Source organism: Peromyscus maniculatus, chromosome 3 (genome assembly GCF_049852395.1).
Source record: "Peromyscus maniculatus bairdii isolate BWxNUB_F1_BW_parent chromosome 3, HU_Pman_BW_mat_3.1, whole genome shotgun sequence".
NCBI classification, from domain to species: domain Eukaryota; kingdom Metazoa; phylum Chordata; class Mammalia; order Rodentia; family Cricetidae; genus Peromyscus; species Peromyscus maniculatus.
The window spans coordinates 34934102-34953896 of record NC_134854.1 but is presented as its reverse complement, the minus strand read 5'-3'; the positions used below and the strand labels follow the sequence as shown (position 1 = coordinate 34953896).

Sequence of the window (19795 nt, the reverse complement as noted above, 5' to 3'; positions counted from 1 at the left end):
TGTCTATTGAGAGACAGAGAGGGGATAGATCCATATGGGACAGGAGATGGGGAGGAACTGAGAGGGGTAAAGGAAGGGAAACCATAATCAGGATATATTATGTGAGAAAAAAAATCTATTTTCAATAAAAGGAAAAAAACAAAAACATAAACAAAAAATATTAATTTTAATTCTAAACAACCATGAACAGAATTATGATTTCATTCTGAAATAATTTCCATTAATATGTGAACATCATGTCTTTTTATAATAGTATTATCATAACTTCAGAGTTCTTCCATAATATTCTTATTAGCGACTGGAGAAATCTATTTTGCCATTGTTTATGTATTTTCTATTTTAATCATGCCATGAAAAATGATCCAGGCATGGAGAGAGAGCTCAATTGGAAAATGCTGACCTTGCCAGTATGAGGGCCTGAGTTCAGTCCCCAATATCCATGTAACAAACAATAACAACAACAACAGATAATTAGTGAAGTATGGTAAGAACCCCACCAAGGGCGAGGGGAGAGGGGGAGACTGGTCTTGCCACCTAGCCAGCCTGGTCTCCTCAGTGAGCTGCAGGCCTCTGAAAGCCACCACCATACTGGGCATTTGCATAGGTGTCTGGGATCAAACTCAGGGCCTCATGCATGGACAACAAGATCTGTTTCTCACTGAGGCATCTCCCCCGACTCTTATACCACATTTAAAACTCGCTTAGAAAAGAACGTTTTCAATCACTATTTTACAGTTTTCTAATAACTGAAAAGAAACCAATACATCCTCCCTTTTGGTCCAATAGACTTGGATGGAGTACGAGCTTGAATTCACAGTAACTCCAGTACAGAATTCATTGACAGAAATGTGCACAGAAACTTTCAAGTATCTGGGAAATGCACTGAAAAACACAATAAAGTTACTGTTGGACTTCAAAGAAAGGTTAGAAAATATTAAACCTAGTTTGAAAGGCAAAAATAGAGTATATTACAGAGTAACAGAACCAGTCCAATTTTTGTTAGCTTCTCATAGTCATCATGTTAGATTAGTGAAGAAGTGAAAGTTATTTAAAGAATTTTTTTTTAGTTTTAATAATGCATACTTGTTATAAAATTTAAATAATTAAATATATACACTCCTATGACTTGTCTATGTATGCTTGTGCTACCACTGCCAAAAGGCAGGAGAGAAACATATTCATCATAACTAAAACCTTGCATTCTGATTTGATTAGAATCATTAGTCTTTACTTTTATTATTTAAACAAAATACTTCAAGCATTTTTACTTCTACAATTTAATTCATACTTTAGTTTCTCCTGGAGAACAACAAGTAATTGTTTAAGATGTCTTTGTAAACTATTTTGGAAATATTTGCTGAGATCAAATATATTTTAGTAATCTGGCAAAAGCAAATAAAATGGGAGCATTTGTTGTTAAGGGAAAAGCTGCAGCTGTTTAATAACTACCTGGACGTGGTGAAGATGCCGTACACAAGGGTTGTCCTCGGATTGTCAGTTTCTAGCAGAAACACATCCTCTAGAAAAAGGAAAAGCACATTCTTTTAAAGTTCCGAAAATTTTAACTGGTAATTTTGAATTGCCCTAAGACAATAATTTCAACTATGAAAAGTAGTCCTCAGGAAGGTATTACTGGAAAATTGCTCCAATTTGGTATAATGTGATGATAAGCACTTTGCAACTTAAATAAAATGTTAGCCTGGCACTGAGGATATTCATGAAGATTGGATCTCTATGTAAACAAAGGTGTGTGTATAAGCACTGAGTGGAAGACCCCAGAGTGGGGATAATATAGACTAGAACTTTGAAAAGTCTGCTGAGAAGACAAAGCTTGACCATGGTGTTCATGGTAGGAATGCCACAGATATTTCCCTGTTGCTGGTTTCTATGTCTCCTCAAAATCCTCTATTGGTGATACATTAATTTTAATTTAAAAAATAATTCAGCTCTCAATTTCCTTTCAACCTATCATTTAAAGTTGTAATGTTGAAGAAAATCTTTCATTTTGGGCCCTTCCTTCATAAAAAATATAAAACCTTATTTAGGCTTGTGGTCAAAATTTCTAAGACTACTTCACCTAACAATTCCTCTAACAACAAAACTTTAATGTATGTTATAAGACAGAGACAGATATATTTATAATACAGCAAATTAAAACATGAATCTTGAGTCTTGAAGAACCAAAGACCATCTGATAGAAAATGCTCTTTAAGGTGAGCAACAGCCTCCTTTGGATTTATAGCTCTTAGAGTCAATATACTTTTGCATTTTGTAATAGTTATGTGTTCTTTACCTCATTACATGCCTCAAAATCCAAGATAATGTCCAAAATGTTTCTAAATGGAGCTAAGTTACCACAACATTATGATGTATAACAGAGTACTTCAACTATAGAAAACTATTCCTTGCTAGACTATTAGTTCTTATTTAATCTGGAAATCATAAGCCTCCTGTCATAGGAAGAACACTTAGTCTGAGTCATCAAAAAGAACTAAGCTAGGAGCATAACTCTTGCAATTTATAATTGAACAGTTTTTCTTAAATTCTACTAAATATTCTATTTAATGCAATAGTTATATAAATATATATGTATATATGTGTGTTCATATATACATTACTTTAAATCAAAATATCATATCAGAATTTTTTAAAAATTACATGATATTCTGATTTAGTTATGTAAATTTAAATTTATTTAGATCAGAATATTATAAATATATATAATATATAATATATAATATATAATAAATTCATTTATAAAGGATCAAACATACCATTATGTATATATAAATATTCTAAATATATAATATATATAATATATAATAAATTCATTTATAAAGAATCAAACATACCATTATGTATATATAAATTACAGAAGTACTTCTACCCCACCCTCATTCATATCCTAGCATTTCAGTAGTGCATTCAACGATGAGAGAAATTACTAAAATATTTAAGGACACCAATGAGCAGTTCATGATTCCCCTCCAAGATGAACAGCATTTAACCTGTTAATATCTAGAGAAGATGCATCCTCTCTGAGATTTTGGTAAATGACATGATCCTTAGAAACAATGCTCATTTTCACATCCACATACCTAATTCGTCAAAATGTGTCTCTGGGCCATCTTCATCTGTGACTGAGCACACAAGTCTTGCCTTCAAGAATGTGGTCCACTTGTTGACAAGACTACGTTGTCCACCAGTGTCATTCTGAAACCATTTTGTAAACACAATTCAGATGATTGAAGTAACAATTGTGTATAAAAAATTTCAACTAGGACTTTGATTTTTAATTTATTGTTATCTAAAGATTAGAAAGGGTTATCATGAATTTTAAAAAAAGTCCCTGATCTACAGTATTTTGTGGTTGATCTTTCGCAGTATAACATCAACCAGAAGTGGACTACGTGGAAATATAATTATATGGCTCAATTTTTACAATATATAACACAAACATTTATATGTAGTGAATAAATAACTGTTTTCCTCTTGTTGAGGCAAGTATTCATTCTCTTAGATGTGAATGAATTTTGCTGCATACAGTTATGGCTTTCAGAGCTCACTGTGTCCAGCAAAATAGGTATATCCCACATTAGAAGGCTCTAGATAGTTCTATTTTTATCTCAAACTCCTAAGCATTTCTACTTTAATATTTAGTATTTTTGAGTAGATGGTTTATTACATACATTTTCCCAGACAATGCACAGGGCATCGTATTTTGTTCTTTTGTAGAGTCTACTGATGACTTTTGTCCTCCTCTGTGTCCAACAGCCTTTTCTTTTCTCCTAGCTTTGCTATATTGACCCAAATTATTGAGAAATAGCTGAGTTCTAGTCAATATAATATTGCAATATTTGAAGATAAATAGACACTGGATACTTTAATAAATATATCTCACAAAGAAAATTTTCACAAATAAGCCAACAAAAGTCTACGAAGAGCCTACAGAAGATTGCATCATCAATTTTATTCAATGTTTTTATATGTACTACTAATACACTGACACCTTGTTCTTTAAAATTAGAATGGTAAAAGAATTTATTAGTTTTCCACTATTGCATGGGGCTCCACCATAATTATGTTTTATTGAGATTCAGATGTATTTTATTTACAAGAATTATTTTGTTTTCTTTGGTAATTTATACTTGCCCATTTGTTTGAATGCAACACAGCAAATAGAATTGCAAAATTAGCCAAAACTAGTTCTATGTTTAAAAGAACACCCAAAATATTTCCCTGAATATTTTTACTGAAATGCAGTATAATTGTCTCATAAACTGTGAAATGCATGTTGTCCTAAAAATATTTTTTCTATATTTTATTCATTGATAATAGTAAATGATAAAAACCACAGAAGTACTGGAAAATACATTACATAATATGAATTACTTTAACTAGAAATTCCAGTGCACTTACAGGACATATTCTGGCAATCATGGAATGGATCTGTTTCGTGCTCCTATTGTTGTCTGTCAGTTTTTCTTTGAAGAAGAAATACACCTTAGCGTCGTTTGGATCAGTGCCATCTGGGATAACATGTGCATCCACAAACATAGGTTCTGCAAAAGAAATATGAAGACTATGTTCTCATGAAAAAAATCCACCTACCATTCTTTGAAATAGATGACAGATGCATTCCTTTCCCAACAGTGAATAATTCACTGTTCATAGGCAAAATTTAAAAAAGCAGTGGTTGTATATGAACATACCCCATGGAGAGTATCAAACACAACAAATTATAGCTCTAGTGTGACAGACCAAAGCTTGTCTGTCTGAAGGACATTTAAGAAATATATGTAAAAATTCTTTGCATGTGAACGAGTTTTAATATTATTTTAGCAGTTATTTCCCATGGAATTTAATGCTTGTTTTTATGTTGGATTTTAAATGTGGTGTTTGCAATCAAGTGTATATAAGTCTAATTGATTGACACAGAATAAGAAGATGGGGTCCATTCCTAACCAAGAAGCTATCTTCATTGGATAAGTACTTGCAAATGAAAAATTAGTTTTCTTCAAGGAAGTCTCACTAGAGAAGTAAACCACTCTTAGGGGCAGACCCTATGCCTAGCAGTCCATGGTCAAACAAAATGAACTCAGCAGCATCTTTGGAGGGTCTTTGTCTCCTAATATTAAGTCAAGGAGTTGTTTGTTTTTTGTTCTCTTTCAGGTCCTTGCATATGTATCATGTCTTCTGGTTTCATATTTTTATGGGACTCCTCTGTGTGTGAATTTGTGTGTATCTGCCTCTATATGAGTTTCTTGTGCTTTTCCTTTGGTTCTTTTTCATGATTGGTTCTTTTGTCCTATTCCAATTTGTTCATCTTTCCTTTATCTTACAGTATTTTAGTTTACTACTGTTCCTTATAGACCTGTTTGTCTTCTTGCAAGAGACAAAAGGGTGTGGATCTGGATGGGAGAGGAGGTGGAAAGGATCTGGAGGAGTGGGGGAGGGCAAACCGCAATCAGAATATAGTGCATGAACAAAATCGATGTTCAGTAAAAGGAAAAAGAAGTAACTTTAAGCAGGAAAGAAGGAGGAGGGAGAGAAGAAGGAGGAAGACAAAGAGGAAGGCAAAGAGGAGAAGGAGGAGGGGGAGGAGGGTAAGGAGGAGGAGGAAGAAGGAGGCGGAAGGGGAGGGGAGAACAAACAGCGGCAGCTGTTGATGTGGTATTATTGACTGACTCTGTTTTCCCTTATAAAATACAGCAAATGAAATGAAGAGGAAATGATTTAAGGAAAAAATGTAGTCAGTGTAGACACAGAGGGTTTCCTTATTTCAGGAACAAAACAACTTTTTAGAATATTCTGTTTCCAGATACACTGGTGGAATAATTTGAAGAAGCAAAATACAATCAATGCTTTTATATGTTAAATGCTTAATTGTGGTGATTCATGCTAAACTGCTTCATTAACTTAGATGATTTAGAGTGAGCTTGCAAGTTTCCTGAGGGCAGAATGGCAAGTGCTTGAGGCTTCCTCCCCATCCACAAGTCAGAAACTGACTGGAATCCTAACAGTAAAATCAGCCTCCTTTCAGGGTGTGAATTCCTATGACCTTGAGAATTTGAAACATAAAGGATTATCATGAAGTCATAACACCATCATACATTTAACATCAGTCAATTTTTGAAAAAGTAATATGTAGTATAATACAATTTCAGATTCTTAGTGTAAACAAACACAAAAGTTTCTGCGTATGATCTATTTATTGTATTTTAAGTTGTGAATTTGGTAGAATTCTTCAATTTAGAAGTATGGAAATATAAAAGCAATTAAAAGAAGTAAAACCATATTTAATCAGAATATATTGCCATTTAACAAGTGGAGGCATCCATGATAGGTACCACCTATATTTGTATATACCTAGTTCTATGACAATTATATCATCATTAATAAATCAAACAATTACAATAAAAATGATGGGCATTTATTTGTCTTAAATATTTGGCACATAGAGTATAAAATTATGACTACTCATGTCAAAGGCTGATACATTATTTTTTAACTACTTTCTCTATTATCAGCATAGAATTAAGTTAGTTTATGGAAAAGAGATCAAAGGGGGAAATGCAATAAATATGTTCTTACCACTCAGCCATTTTGAATTGTGCTGATCAGTTCGGACTGCATTTCTCTTGGTTAAACTTCGAAAAATAGCAGCATCTGTTCCCATGAAATCTATGTACATTCCCGAGAAGAGTTCCTCATCTATGAAAAAGGAACCATGGTCAGAGATACTCTAATGCCTTTTAAACTTATTTTAAAGTTCAAGGAGATTTAACCTAATATATCATCCCAATTATTTGGATTATTTGGGAAGAGGTTTGTAGTTATAAATTAGTTTCTGTTGCCCACCAAATTTATAAAGGACTAATTTTAATATGTTCTGATTGTGATGATTCTGTAGTTATAAAACCAAATCCAAGAACTATTTGTTCTAATTTTAGGAAGCAAGCAAGTAATAAACTTTGATTTAGTGTGATGTCATTCAACACACTGAATCTTGGTATTTTCATTCATAAATTATAAGAAACAAGCTATGAACCTAATAGTACTCATTATATATTAAATATTTAAGATTTTATCTAATATGATGGACATACTACTATTATTATTTCTTTTTACTTGATGACATAGAAACTACATTGATGTGCAAACTAATCATTCAAACTCTACATTTGAATCTTTAGGGCTACAAGTTTCCTAATAACAAACACAGCCCACTTTTCCCACAGTAACTCTGTTGTAAAAGATAAAGTGACAGGAAAGAAACTATGTCAAAAATTAAACAAGTTGTCCAATTTGTCATAAGTGACCTATTTAAATATTTAACCTGTACGTGTGCATCTGCTCCATGAAATCTATGTATCTTTATAATAATATCTGCTGGACAGGGCAGACTGCAGATGAAACACCTCTAAAATGAGCTCATCAGGTTCTGAACTAGACCCCTATCAGTTAAAGAGCTGGTATGACAGACACAATTTCTCCTTCCCAGGAAGCACACAAAGCCCACGGCAACATTTAAGACAGTGATAACAAAGATAAGAATGAGTCATTTTTTAACAGTTCAGCTGTTTAAACATTTGTTTAAATATCTGTTGTGTACATACATGCATAGATTTGGTTATTAAAATCAATATGACACCTAATTATTCCACATGTTGGTATGGCTCAATAGTCATAAAACCATGAATTATAAATCCTCATTGCCCAATATCATTGATGAGCACAGCTTTCAATTATATATATTTACAAGAAGCATGGACAAGTAAGACACTCAAGTTGACTTAGAGCTTTCTAACTCTATTGTACACCATAAAATCAATTATAGCTTAAACCTTATAAGAGCCTGCATATCAAACCGATTTCATTTCTTACTCCATATTCTGAGTGCTTCTAATAGCATATAGGAAAATTCCTACTTCATTTTGGATAAGTAATCAATTCTTAAATAATAACACCTTGGGAAGAATTTTAAGAGAGAAGTGTTTTCAAGATTTCTTTGTAGAGTTTTATGGAAATAGAAATTTGTGTCTTTTACTTTATTCAAAAAATATTTTGCTAATTGTACTATCAAACATTCAAAAAGCTTCAAGAACTCTGTGAGAAGTTCTTTAAAAGATAGCATCTTGGAGCCAGGCAGTGGTGGCACACAACTTTAATCCCAGCACTTGGGAGGCAGAGCCAGGCAGATCTCTGTGAGTTTGAGGCCAGCCTGGTCTACAGTGCCAGGGGCAGGACAGGCACCAAAACAACATGGAGAAACCGTGTCTTGGGAAAAGCAAAAAGATAGCATCTGGGATATGGCTCAGACGTTAGAAGAACTGGCTCTTCTTCCAGAGGTCCTGAGTTCAAATCCCAGCAACCACATGGTGCCTCACCACCATCTGTAATGAGAGATCTTGTGCCCTCTTCTGGCCTGCAGGGATACATGCAGGCAGAACACTGTATACATACTAAATAAATCTGAAAAAAAAAAAAAAAAAGATAGCATCTGACTTCTTCATAGTACCACAATGAGCACCCTAAACAGCAAATGACCATTGGACTTGCCAGTAGATCAGATGTTGTGACTGTGATGTAAAATACTGAGCTCTTCTAATTCATAATGTTTCTTGGCATTTCATTGCTACAAGTATTGAAATATCTGTATTATTTAGTGATCAAATAGAAATGGCTAACCCTTAGAAGACAGTGACCCACACAAACTATGAGAGGTAATTTTAGGGTTATAATCCTTTGGAAAGGAAAGAAAGTACACACTTACACAGAGTCATGATCTCATGGATATCTTTAAAAATTTTGATTACGTTAACTAATTTATAAGCTGTGTGGGTTCTTTATTATTTAGACCACCCCCCCTTTCATTTTCTACTTACTGATCATAACAGACACAGTGTTCACATTGGGGTTGAAGGAGCATCGTCCTTTTCCAGATTCACACTTAGAGTCAATCATGAAAACTTGGTCCTTTGTAGTAAAAAAATGTATAAGATGATAATGATACAGTATAATATGTACAATGAAATATAATTATAACTAATTTATTTAAAATGATTGTTATTGAGCAAAACAAGGTATCTTCATAAATACTTTCTACTCTTATATCTCCAATATGTATATTAAGATTCAGTTGTCCTATAAGAATAATTCATCTGTGAATTAGGCTCTAACTTCAGCCGAGCTAACTCTTATACCATTTTACAGTCCCAAGAACTGATCCAAGCATGAGTTCTCTTTAAATCAACATCATCAAAAGTCGCTTGGAAATCTAAAATCATACATTTAATTGGATGTGTTTGCAGAACCCTAGCAAAAGGAATAAAAGTAACAGTAGTGCACTAATGTATGTAATGACTACAATGTTTCTAAAAGGAAATTTTTAAAAAATTAAAATTCTATGTTACTACTTAATTTTTGTGTAACAAATTGTACAAGTTTTAAAATATTAACTTATATTAAAATATCATCTGTTTGCCAGGTGGTGGTGGTGCACGCTTTGATCCCAGCACTTGGGAGGCAGAGCCAGGCGGACCTTTGTGAGTTCAAGGCCAGCCTGGTCTACAGAGCAAGATCCAGGAGAGGCACCAAAACTACACAGAAAATCCCTATCTCAAAAACAAAAAACAAAACAAAAAATTCATCTGTTTAATTATCTGTTCATTAAAATATATGGTCATCTCTGTGTACCTGAAGATTAACTAAACACTGATGATACAATAAACAAAAACTATAGAAAACAATAAATAAAATTACAGAAATCTTGGGCATTGAGTAATTTATATTCAAATGAGAAAGATGGAAACTAAAGAGAAGAAAATACAAATTTTGGTATTGTAAGATTCTGCTCAATGCTTAATAGAAAAAATATGCAGAGAGATGAAGTAGGAACAACTTGAGATTATGATGCAGTAAAATCGGTTGTGCTGAACTGGTGCTCAGTGAGCAGCATTAGGGGTGATTTTATAAGTAGAGATACTGACATTTTTCATATATCAACTTAGTACAAACTATTACTAAATTACAAGGGCAAAAAATGAACACTTTTATGGATTACATCAGATGATGGAGAACTGTAATTTATCAAGTTAAAGTTTGAAAACTATCCTGAATAAATATAGCATCTTAATATTTTTAATGTAGAGATAAAATAACCAGAACTCTGCTCCAGAAATGATTGATTATATTTCTGCTTTAGGAAGATTTGGAAAGGAATATATAAAATAACATACTTGACTCAAGAAAATAGGCTGTTCTTATTAAACCTATGTATACATACATACATATATATCATACACACATATGTGTATATATATACATACATGCATACAAACACACACACATATATATGTACATATATATGTATGTATGTATGTATGTATGGAGACAGAGAGGGATTGAATAAATTTACTTCTCTTGGGGTGATAATACTCCCAAAACAGTCATAGATTATCTAACAAAGCCCCAATATGAGGCATTAGAAACAGTCTTTTGAGTCATTGGTCAGGAAGCTCCAAGACACTCCCCAAACAACATAGGCCATTGCTATTGCCCCTGGTTGCTTCTCAGAAGTTGGAGGTAAGCCTTCATTATTGAAGATACAACATGCTTAATTGACCCAAAAGCCTTCTCCCTAAGAACTTGCTTTCATAGTACCAGAAAGTGATATGCAAACTTCTAAGAGAGGAAAGCAATCATCAGTCCTATATAGTTGTAATTCTTATGAACCATAACAATGACCATGGTTGCAAACATCCCTAAAGGTCAAATAGTGGCACTTATATCTTTGAGGTAATCAACAGCTGTATAATTGGACTCAATGTTAGCCATCTTAACATGAGGAAAATCATGTGTAGACAACTGCACATGGCTAGTGTGATCATGGCTTTTAGAGGAGAGCCCATGACCCCACTTTCCTAACCCAGTATAATTCCTATCTGCATTCTAAGTACTTATCCTTATACCCATGGACAAGTGTAGTGCGCACCCCTCATCAAAGAAGCAACTGTTTGCAGTAGAAAATCATTACAGAAAGTCACAACTAGTCACAAAGCACAGAGAACTGATCATGGCCTACAACAGACCTACATATCATAGACCTACAATATAACTCCTGAACGAATAGTATGGAAGAGGGAGCAGAAAGATTTAAGGGCCAGAAGACTGGGAGATCTGCTATGTTACTGTGACTCCTTGCTATGATAGACAAGCTTTACCCATCAAATATCTCCAACATTACTGCCTAACAATATATGAAAATTTCCAACAACAGCTGACTTTCCAATGTATATAGAATAAATTTCATAGGCCTCACCTTAAATGAAGAACTACAAGTGATTTACAGCTACTGAGAGACAGAGAACTTGTTTTTCCCTGACATGAGATCTTCTGATTGCTTATCTAATACCAAGTAGGAAGCCCTAGAAACATGTACATGCAAACAACACTGAAGGGACCCAGCAAGCTGCACATATGTGTTCATTCATTTATATGTATATGTAATAACAATAGTTAAAGAAGAGAGATCCATAAATTTGAGAGGTAGTAGCAGAGCTGGACATGGGAGGAATATCACGGAGAAGAGGAAGGGGAAAATCATGTAAGTATATCTTAGTATTGAAAGGTCTGGGTACTAGTTGACAATCATGTGACCTGTGATCTCAATGGTCATAGTGAAAGCAATTACAATATAAGAGAATTTGTCTGGTGATGATCAGAGTTTAGAGACCAGTGAGAAATGGCTGTGACTCAATAGAGAAGAAAAGTCACACTTAAAAAAATAAAAGTAGTCTGTTTTTGATAGATAAGTCTGATGTAGTGAAGTATATTACCAAGGCAATCATAGCTAAGTGGAGTTCAAAACAGAATCCAAAATTCAGCCTCCTGACACCTAGCACATCTGCTTTCCAAAGAAAATAATTATAAAGACGAAGGAAAAGAAGAAAATTTAATAATCTTGGTTGCAGTCCTAGAGCCAGGAACAGATTTCCCTAGATAAGCCCATGCTGGCACTGGAGGAATTGATGAAAATAGGTACCAGGTGTTCTCAACTGGCCCACTTCTCTGTTACTCAGGCTCCTCTTTTCTACGTGCTCTTAATCACAGTCTAGTTATAGTCAACACTGGAAACATGGTGAAAAATATTAATAATCTATTTCAAGCAGAAATAAGACTCCAACTTATTTCCTAAGAACTCAGCTCTATTTTTCCCCAGATCATCATTCTTCCTTCTTTTTTATCTTTTTCCTTGCGACTTTATAATATTAGACTCAATAGTTTCAATTTTAGTAACTTTTGAATGAGTTTTATTATGGCACTTCAGTACATACTTTGTCAACCCTGCTTTGACTCCATTCACCTGTTCCCATGCCCCTCAGCCATGGGGCACTCTCTTCCCCTCCTGCTTTCTTTTCTCAGGTATTCCATTACCATTCATGTCTCTTTCCCCTCTCATGATCTATTTTCATTTTCAAGACCCATTGGCCCCCAATGCGTATAAAGTTTAAACTCTATGATCTGCATGTGAGATAAACCATGTCGCATTTGTGCCTCTTCCTTTGATTTCAAACTTAACCCGACTAGCTGCTTCAAGGTACTGCTGGTATGATTTTCCTACCACAGTGGACTATAACCTGAACTAAAAAATAACTAAACCCTTTCTCTATTAAGTTGTTTTGGTAGAGTAATTTTTTTCACAGCAACAGTAAAGAAACTAAGATAGAATCCTCTGGGTATATACCCAGAAGTAGAATAGCTGAGTCATAGGTAGCTCTACTTTTAGTACTTGGAGAAACTTCCATGCTGATCTCTCCAAGTGGTTAAGCAAGTAGTGAGTAGGACTACATTTCCATCATGTCCTCACCAGTATTATTTCTAAGTACAGATAGCAACCTCCTGAGAAAGAAATTAGGAGAAATATCCCATTCACAAAAGCTTAAAACATATCTAAGGGATAAACTTAACCCTGGAGTTGAACAACCTCTACGATGAAGTCTGGGATACTGGGGAAAGAATTTGGCAAAGACGCTCGGGAATGGGAAGACCTCATGTGCTCATCAACTAGCAGAATTAACAATGTTTAAATGGCTTTACATCTGAACATGGACTGCAAATTCAACAAAATTAAAAATCAAAATTTCAATGATGCATTTTGCTGAATTAGGAAAAATGAACTTAAAATTCCCATCGAAACCCAAAGGTCTTGAATAACCAGCACAAACTTGAGCAGAATGAACAATGCTGGAGGCGCACAATTGCTGACATCCGTTCACTCGTGGAGTCACAGTGACAAATACAGAAAGTTGAGTGTCAATGTGGTCGTTCATTAGTGTGAGCTACTGTGTGGAAGTAAAAGTTGTGTTTAAAATGCTTAATAAAGTCTTGGAAGATGGGAGTGAAAGCTGTTAGGAAAAGTTAATCATCTGAATAGCAAGAGAAACATGAAAACTTACAGAACTAACATAACTTTAAGGTAAAGGAACAATTCTCTTAAAATGGAAATCAAAGGGAATGCAGAGACAGGGGATGGACCATATGAAACAGGAGATGGGTGGCTCTTGATCAGATAACTTATTGACAACAAAACAAAGCTACAAAAGGCTGCTGGAATGGAGTAACCATGTGGGATTTGCTTTGAGAGCACAGGAATCATGTGGACACCTGGGATGTTCACTGTTATCTGTGAGGATGATGACAAGTCAATAGGAGAGGCATCTGATGATGAGTGGTGGATCGGGCCTTAAACATCATGGAGTTGTGTGGAAAGGTGTTATAGGAGCAGCCCATGTAACCAATAGCAGACACAGTTGCCAAACTTTCCAGAGGTTACAGCAACACTACCCAAGCGCATTTTCCTGATGGTGTCTTCATCCCTGGGAATCGTGCTTTACTGATGCCACTCTGTGCTTTACCCAGAACAGAAGTTAGCAGATGGAAGATGGAGTATAGAAGAGAAGAGGTCAGATTTCAGTTTCATAAGTTTTGCTTTTCAGATGACCAGTATTGCAATGCTCTGCTAGTGCATTCACCCACACTCACATGTTAATGGAAGAGTGGTCAGGCTTCACAAAGGTGTGTGATGCTCAGACATGAAATATTCTCCTAGAACCAATGAATTTCTATGAAGGTACGTGGTTGAAAATGAGACAATGTCTCAAAATAAAGCATTAAAAACTATGCCAACTCAACTGGCTCACATTTAATTTGCTTTTAAATTTAGGAAAAGGCTATGACTTAACATAGTTGTAGGATATCAGCAAAAGTCCTATGCTCTGGTCATTACAAAGTACAAATTTAGTGATGAAAGTAGAGTATTCTCTCAAAACAACACAGTTGCAATACACTGGCATTTCATGCTAAGGTGTCCTTTGTTTTCGACTAAAGGGAATGGGAACATTTACATTGTGTTTTATATGCTGAGGATGTCTAAAATAATGTCATGTTTAAAATCTTTGACCTAGATTGATTATCAAGATAAAGATAAACATTACAAATTATAATGCCTTCACACTTGAATTATTTGCTAAGATGTCCCCATGTTATGTAAAAGACTGAAATAATGGGAAGGCCATATGGCTGTGAAAGATATCTTTTGAAGTGAAACTAGTGTGTTTTCAGTTTCCCAAGGTGATAAAAATTAGGTCATGCTAGTTTTCCAAAGGGGATAATTTTTAGAAAGACTTCCTGATTGAGGTTTGGAGAAATTAGTGGGTAACTTTGAAATGGGAAAGGGATTTTATTTGAAACCTGTCTTGCTGTTGTTGACCTGCACAGTGATGGTGTGGACTTCAAGACAGTGTCTGGCAGATTCCAGATGTCTACAGCATGAGTTTATTTAATCAGTTGATCATAGGTGTGTGGTCCTAAGGCTCAGCTCAGCTCATCTGACGGCATTCTCTCTAAATACCAAACTTTCCCTTCAGAATGTTAATATTTCAGCAGCATTTTGAACCTCATTTAGAAAAAAGAAAAAAAAAACCTGAGGTCCAATGATAAATATTTAGTTAATATTTAATGGCTTTTATTCATCTAACTATATACGTGTATATATAATTATATGTATAAAATGCAATTCAATAAAATGGAGTACAGAAAAATCTTTGTCCAACTACATTAGCAGTAAAGTACATTGGTTCTTACTGAAGAAAATTTTATAAAGAATATTAATATCGATATTTATGGGTTTTCCCCATAATTCTGATCTTTAAAAGCCAATAAAGACATGACTTAAGAACTGGACTTTCTAAATTTAAGTTAAATAATGAACTAAAAGTAGTTTCAAATAATTCAGTTTCTAAAATAACCATATTAGGTGAAATGATGCAGGTGATTGAAAAAAAGAAAAATGGGAAAGGCTTCTTGGGTTTTCTGCACAGCATGAGCTTCAGCAGCTGTACTGACTGGGATAACAGGGCAGTCTCTGATATCACATTGAAAATCCAGCCAGCCTTATGTTTGACTGTATAGCAGCTGGCTGTTTGACTAGTGTTTAGCAAACACCATACCATAACAACTCATATCACTTCAAGCAATAACAGAGTAAGGTGAGAATGAACTAGCATAGGTAATGTTAGTTTTAAATGAAAGCATGGTTCGTCAATTTATAAAATTATCTTTCAACAAAATATTTCATAGCCTGCTTTAAACACATCTTAAAGTATATATGATATATTGAAATTAAAACCTAAGTAAGAATAAATACATATTTATGAAAGTAATTTAAAACATAGTATTTTGTATTTTAGTGCTTTATATTTAATATAATTATAAATTTGCAGTTTTCCTTCATTTTACAACTTGTATGTTTAGAAACAAGTAAACATATGCTTAATTTGAAAGCGAAAAGAGTATAATTTAGCTTGCCTTGGCAGACAAAATCAAAATGAAATATATTCATGTGTTTATAAAAACATGAAAATATTTTACAGTTATTGCATTCCCAAGTTTGTAACTCTAAAATACCATCAAATTTTCAGACACTAACACCCAAATGGACAAAGAAAACCAGTCAGACTTACCTCGGATCTCCTTCCCCTGTTCAAATACGTGCACACTGGGCTGAAAGCTCCGCTGCCGCAGACATACAGGTGAGTACGGTTGAAGGCCTGAATAACACGGACGAAATTCCCACAGCCATGCTGGCAAAAGAAAGTAACAGTGAGGCCGTGTCCTAATGCCACCTCCAGCAACTCCAGCAATACCCTGAGATGTCATGTGGGAGGTGACAAGGTGGTGACATTTGCCCTTGTCCGTATCTTGGAGAAACCGTATACACTTGTAAATGCCATCTGGAAACACTCACTTAACTTATGGAAATAGGAAATCAAATGTTGAAACTGGGCATCAGAAAAAATCCATCTGTTCAGCAATACTTACAACACTGTTCCAGAAAGATTGCCTCAACTGAGATTTGCCAAACATAATCCAGGTAATTTCAGAACTCTGGGCATTTTCAGTAAACAGAACAGACAAAACCTTCTATTCTTACAGAGTTCGGATTGGACAAACATTGCTGTTTCTATTTAATCTCTTGTAACTCTAAGACGTCATGAAAATGCTCTCAACACATTCATACACTCAATTTAGACATGTTGATCTGCACATTTTCTTTCTAACTTTTCATTGTTATTGTTAAGAGACATCATTGAAGATACAATGAGAGAACAGCTTGGTTTATTCCATTCATCTGTCTTGGGAACAAGCAGCCTACCTCATGCATCAATTAAAATGATTTTTTTCTCATATGGAAATGTTTCTTATGTTGTTTGAGTTTTGTTGTTAGTTTTCATGTGTATGTGTGGGCTTGTGCTTGTGTGTATGCATGTCCACACATATGTGCTTGTGTATGGAGACTTGATATTGATGTCAGGAGTCTTCCGGACATCAGTCTCCACATTATTTACAGAGGCAAAGCCCCGCAATAGAAATCAGAATTCACTGATATAGATAAGCTAGCTCGATCATCTTGGAGGTTCATGTCTACCATCTGAGCACAAAAATAACAAGTGGCCAGGTTTAAAGACCATGCAGCCTAGCATTCACATGGCTTCTCTGTGTTTGAGTGCTGGTCCTCACACTTGCTGCTTGCATCAAAAGTGCTTTAACTGTTCAGCTATCATCCAAGCCAACCCTGTATAAGTTTTTATGTCCTGACCTTTAGAGCTTGTAAAACAAGTTTAATCTTTTATGTGATTGCGATCAGAAGTACAGTCATACAGAGTCCAGCTAGCACAGTGGATCAATGGTTAAAGTTGATTGTCACCAAGCCTGGAGACTGTTTCATCCCCAGAACCCACGGTTAAAAGAGAAAACACCTCTGAAAACTTGTTCTCAGACCTCTACTTGTGTATGCATGTGCTCACACAAGTACATACACACAATAAAAATGTAAAAAAGCAACAGACATACCACTAGTTGTCTGCTCTAGTTTTTTTTAAATATCACACACACACACACACACACAATAAAGAAATATTTGAAGGGAAGTTGTGCTCATTACATTCCATGTTATCGTCAGTTCCCCATGGTAACCAGGGCTAGCCTATCCAACTGAGAGATGAAAGTCACCTTAGAATATCTGAATAGCTGCTGTTTCTGTGAAGAATGGTGGAATCGTTCTCTCTACCCAGGGTCCCCACCAAATTCATTTTTCATTTTTCCCAAACCTGTTTTTCACCTGGTTCCAGTTAAACTAAACAGGCCAGGGTGTCATTGCTGTACTTCTAAATTAACTGTGACCTTGCAGGAGTTTGTAAGTTCTCTGTGGCCGAGTTAATCGTCCCCAAACTCTACTGCTGGCATGCTCATTACTTTTGCTGATTATAAATTAATCAAGCCTAAGAGAGAATGATGTTCCCTTATGAAGTCATTTTTCTCTCAAGGAATTTTATTGAAAATAAATTTATCATTTGAGGTGTAATTTGTCTAATAAAAGCTATAAACTATATCAAGTTTAACAGTAGTGTCTCCCTGGATAGTCTATAATACACTTTTCTTTTTCATGGTTTCTAGGTATATTGCATATCTAGTATTTATGTTATTACAAAGTAGAATAAAATAAAATGCAAAAATGGAGCTAAATTTTATTGAAAATTTTATATTATTTTATATATTCCATCATTTTTGTTTGACATTCATTTTTACTTGTCAGCAAATGTATATTTCTTTTTGTGATGGGAGTTTTAAGCAGATGTTTCTACTATGCATTGTTAATCAGTCTTTAATTCTAATGTCAAATTAATCCTTAAAGTCTAGACTATACACTTTATTTTAATGATCTTTGTTAAATATACAATGTTGTGTTTTTAGAGGTACCTGGAGATTAATTATAGCTAGAAGTGATAACATAAATCTCGGAGAAACTGCAGAACTGAAGGCTGGTGTGTATGTAACACATCTCTGCTGAGATTTGTGAGCAAACAGACCCACACTTACTTTTTTTCTCATTCATGATCAGCCATTCTGGAATTATGTACTAATTACCTTCTGATAAAACATGAACTCAATGCAAATTCAGAAAGAAAAGTTACATCTGCCTTATCTTGGGCTCTGTGGACAATTTACTCTGGTAAATTATTGCTGTAGTAAAAGGAAAAAGTCAACATGTTACATATTTTCATATTGGAGATAAAGCTATCATTTTAAATATCTTCATATATCTATTTATTATGGATAATATTTTTGTTCTCTATGTGATAGAAGACATACAAATAACTGTTTTATATATTTGACCATTAATACCTCCTAAGATGCTCAGTTTAACTTTATAACTGATATGTGTTGAATACTCAGTGTATGATTCTTAATGACTTCACATGAATTTATTGTGTCTTTTTGAAACTCAGTCCCCTTTAGAAAAATAAACATAGAGGCTCTTATTGTTTTTAATTTGCCTACATTCACACAGGTAACTACTATATAAGGAAGATTTCCAACCACATGTGTAATAATTAACCCATACTTTTCTGTACATTATCATATACCATGCATTAAGAACCCACACTTTCCAGTAATTAATACTTATACAAATAGTATTTTTATGTTAGTAAGATTTTTCAGGCTTCTCCATCCATATATATATATATTGGAATATACTGGAATATATATATATATATATATATATATATATATATATATATATATATATATTGCCTTAATTCTCACAGCAATGTGTCAAATTAAGTAGCTGAATTTCAACTTAGTAATAAGGAAGTTGATCTCCAATAGGGATAGTTTCCTACCTCAGACAGAAACTTCGGCCACTACCACTGTGTAGATTTCCTCTAGCATTTTGACTATCAGTAGACAATTCCTACCCTGTCCTACTCAGTACACCTCCCACCTCTTCCTCCACAGAACACAAAAGTGAAACTGAACAGTTGAGTTCATCACTGCCCACCATTATCTTTGAGTTCTGCTTTTCCATTGCAGAGCATCAGTTTCTGACCTTATTATGTCTGATCTAAACTGTTGGGTAAATTCCTTGCAGTAAATGTTTGTTAAGGCACAGTTGGCAACACCTGAATGCCTGGATAACTTTCTCCTTTCAAAGACTTTCAAAGAAAGGAGAGTAGCATATGTATCAAGCTATGGTAGGATCCATTAAGTCACCATAGGGTTATATACTCATATATACATACACGAACACATTCATACGTGAACTCAGTATAATGCTTTAGCAGAAGAAGTATAATTTCATCTGAGTCTTGCAGAATAATCTTGACAATAAAGATGCATAAAGAAAGAATTTTCCAAATGAAAATTACATAATCAGCAAACAAAGGTATGG

General features: G+C 34.5%; 1 protein-coding gene across 1 annotated transcript in view; it reads right to left on the bottom strand.

Moving 5' to 3' along the window:
* Window positions 1-19795, bottom strand: part of Sema3c (semaphorin 3C) — a 156117-nt gene that overhangs the window by 52457 nt on the left and 83865 nt on the right. Inside the window, exons 5-10 of the mRNA XM_042272933.2 lie at window positions 16026-16145; window positions 8889-8979; window positions 6595-6714; window positions 4420-4562; window positions 3099-3213; window positions 1450-1519 (exon numbers count right to left, since the gene is read on the bottom strand). Coding sequence (XP_042128867.1) covers window positions 1450-1519; window positions 3099-3213; window positions 4420-4562; window positions 6595-6714; window positions 8889-8979; window positions 16026-16145 — 659 coding nt within the window. The remainder of the gene's footprint in view (window positions 1-1449; window positions 1520-3098; window positions 3214-4419; window positions 4563-6594; window positions 6715-8888; window positions 8980-16025; window positions 16146-19795) is intronic.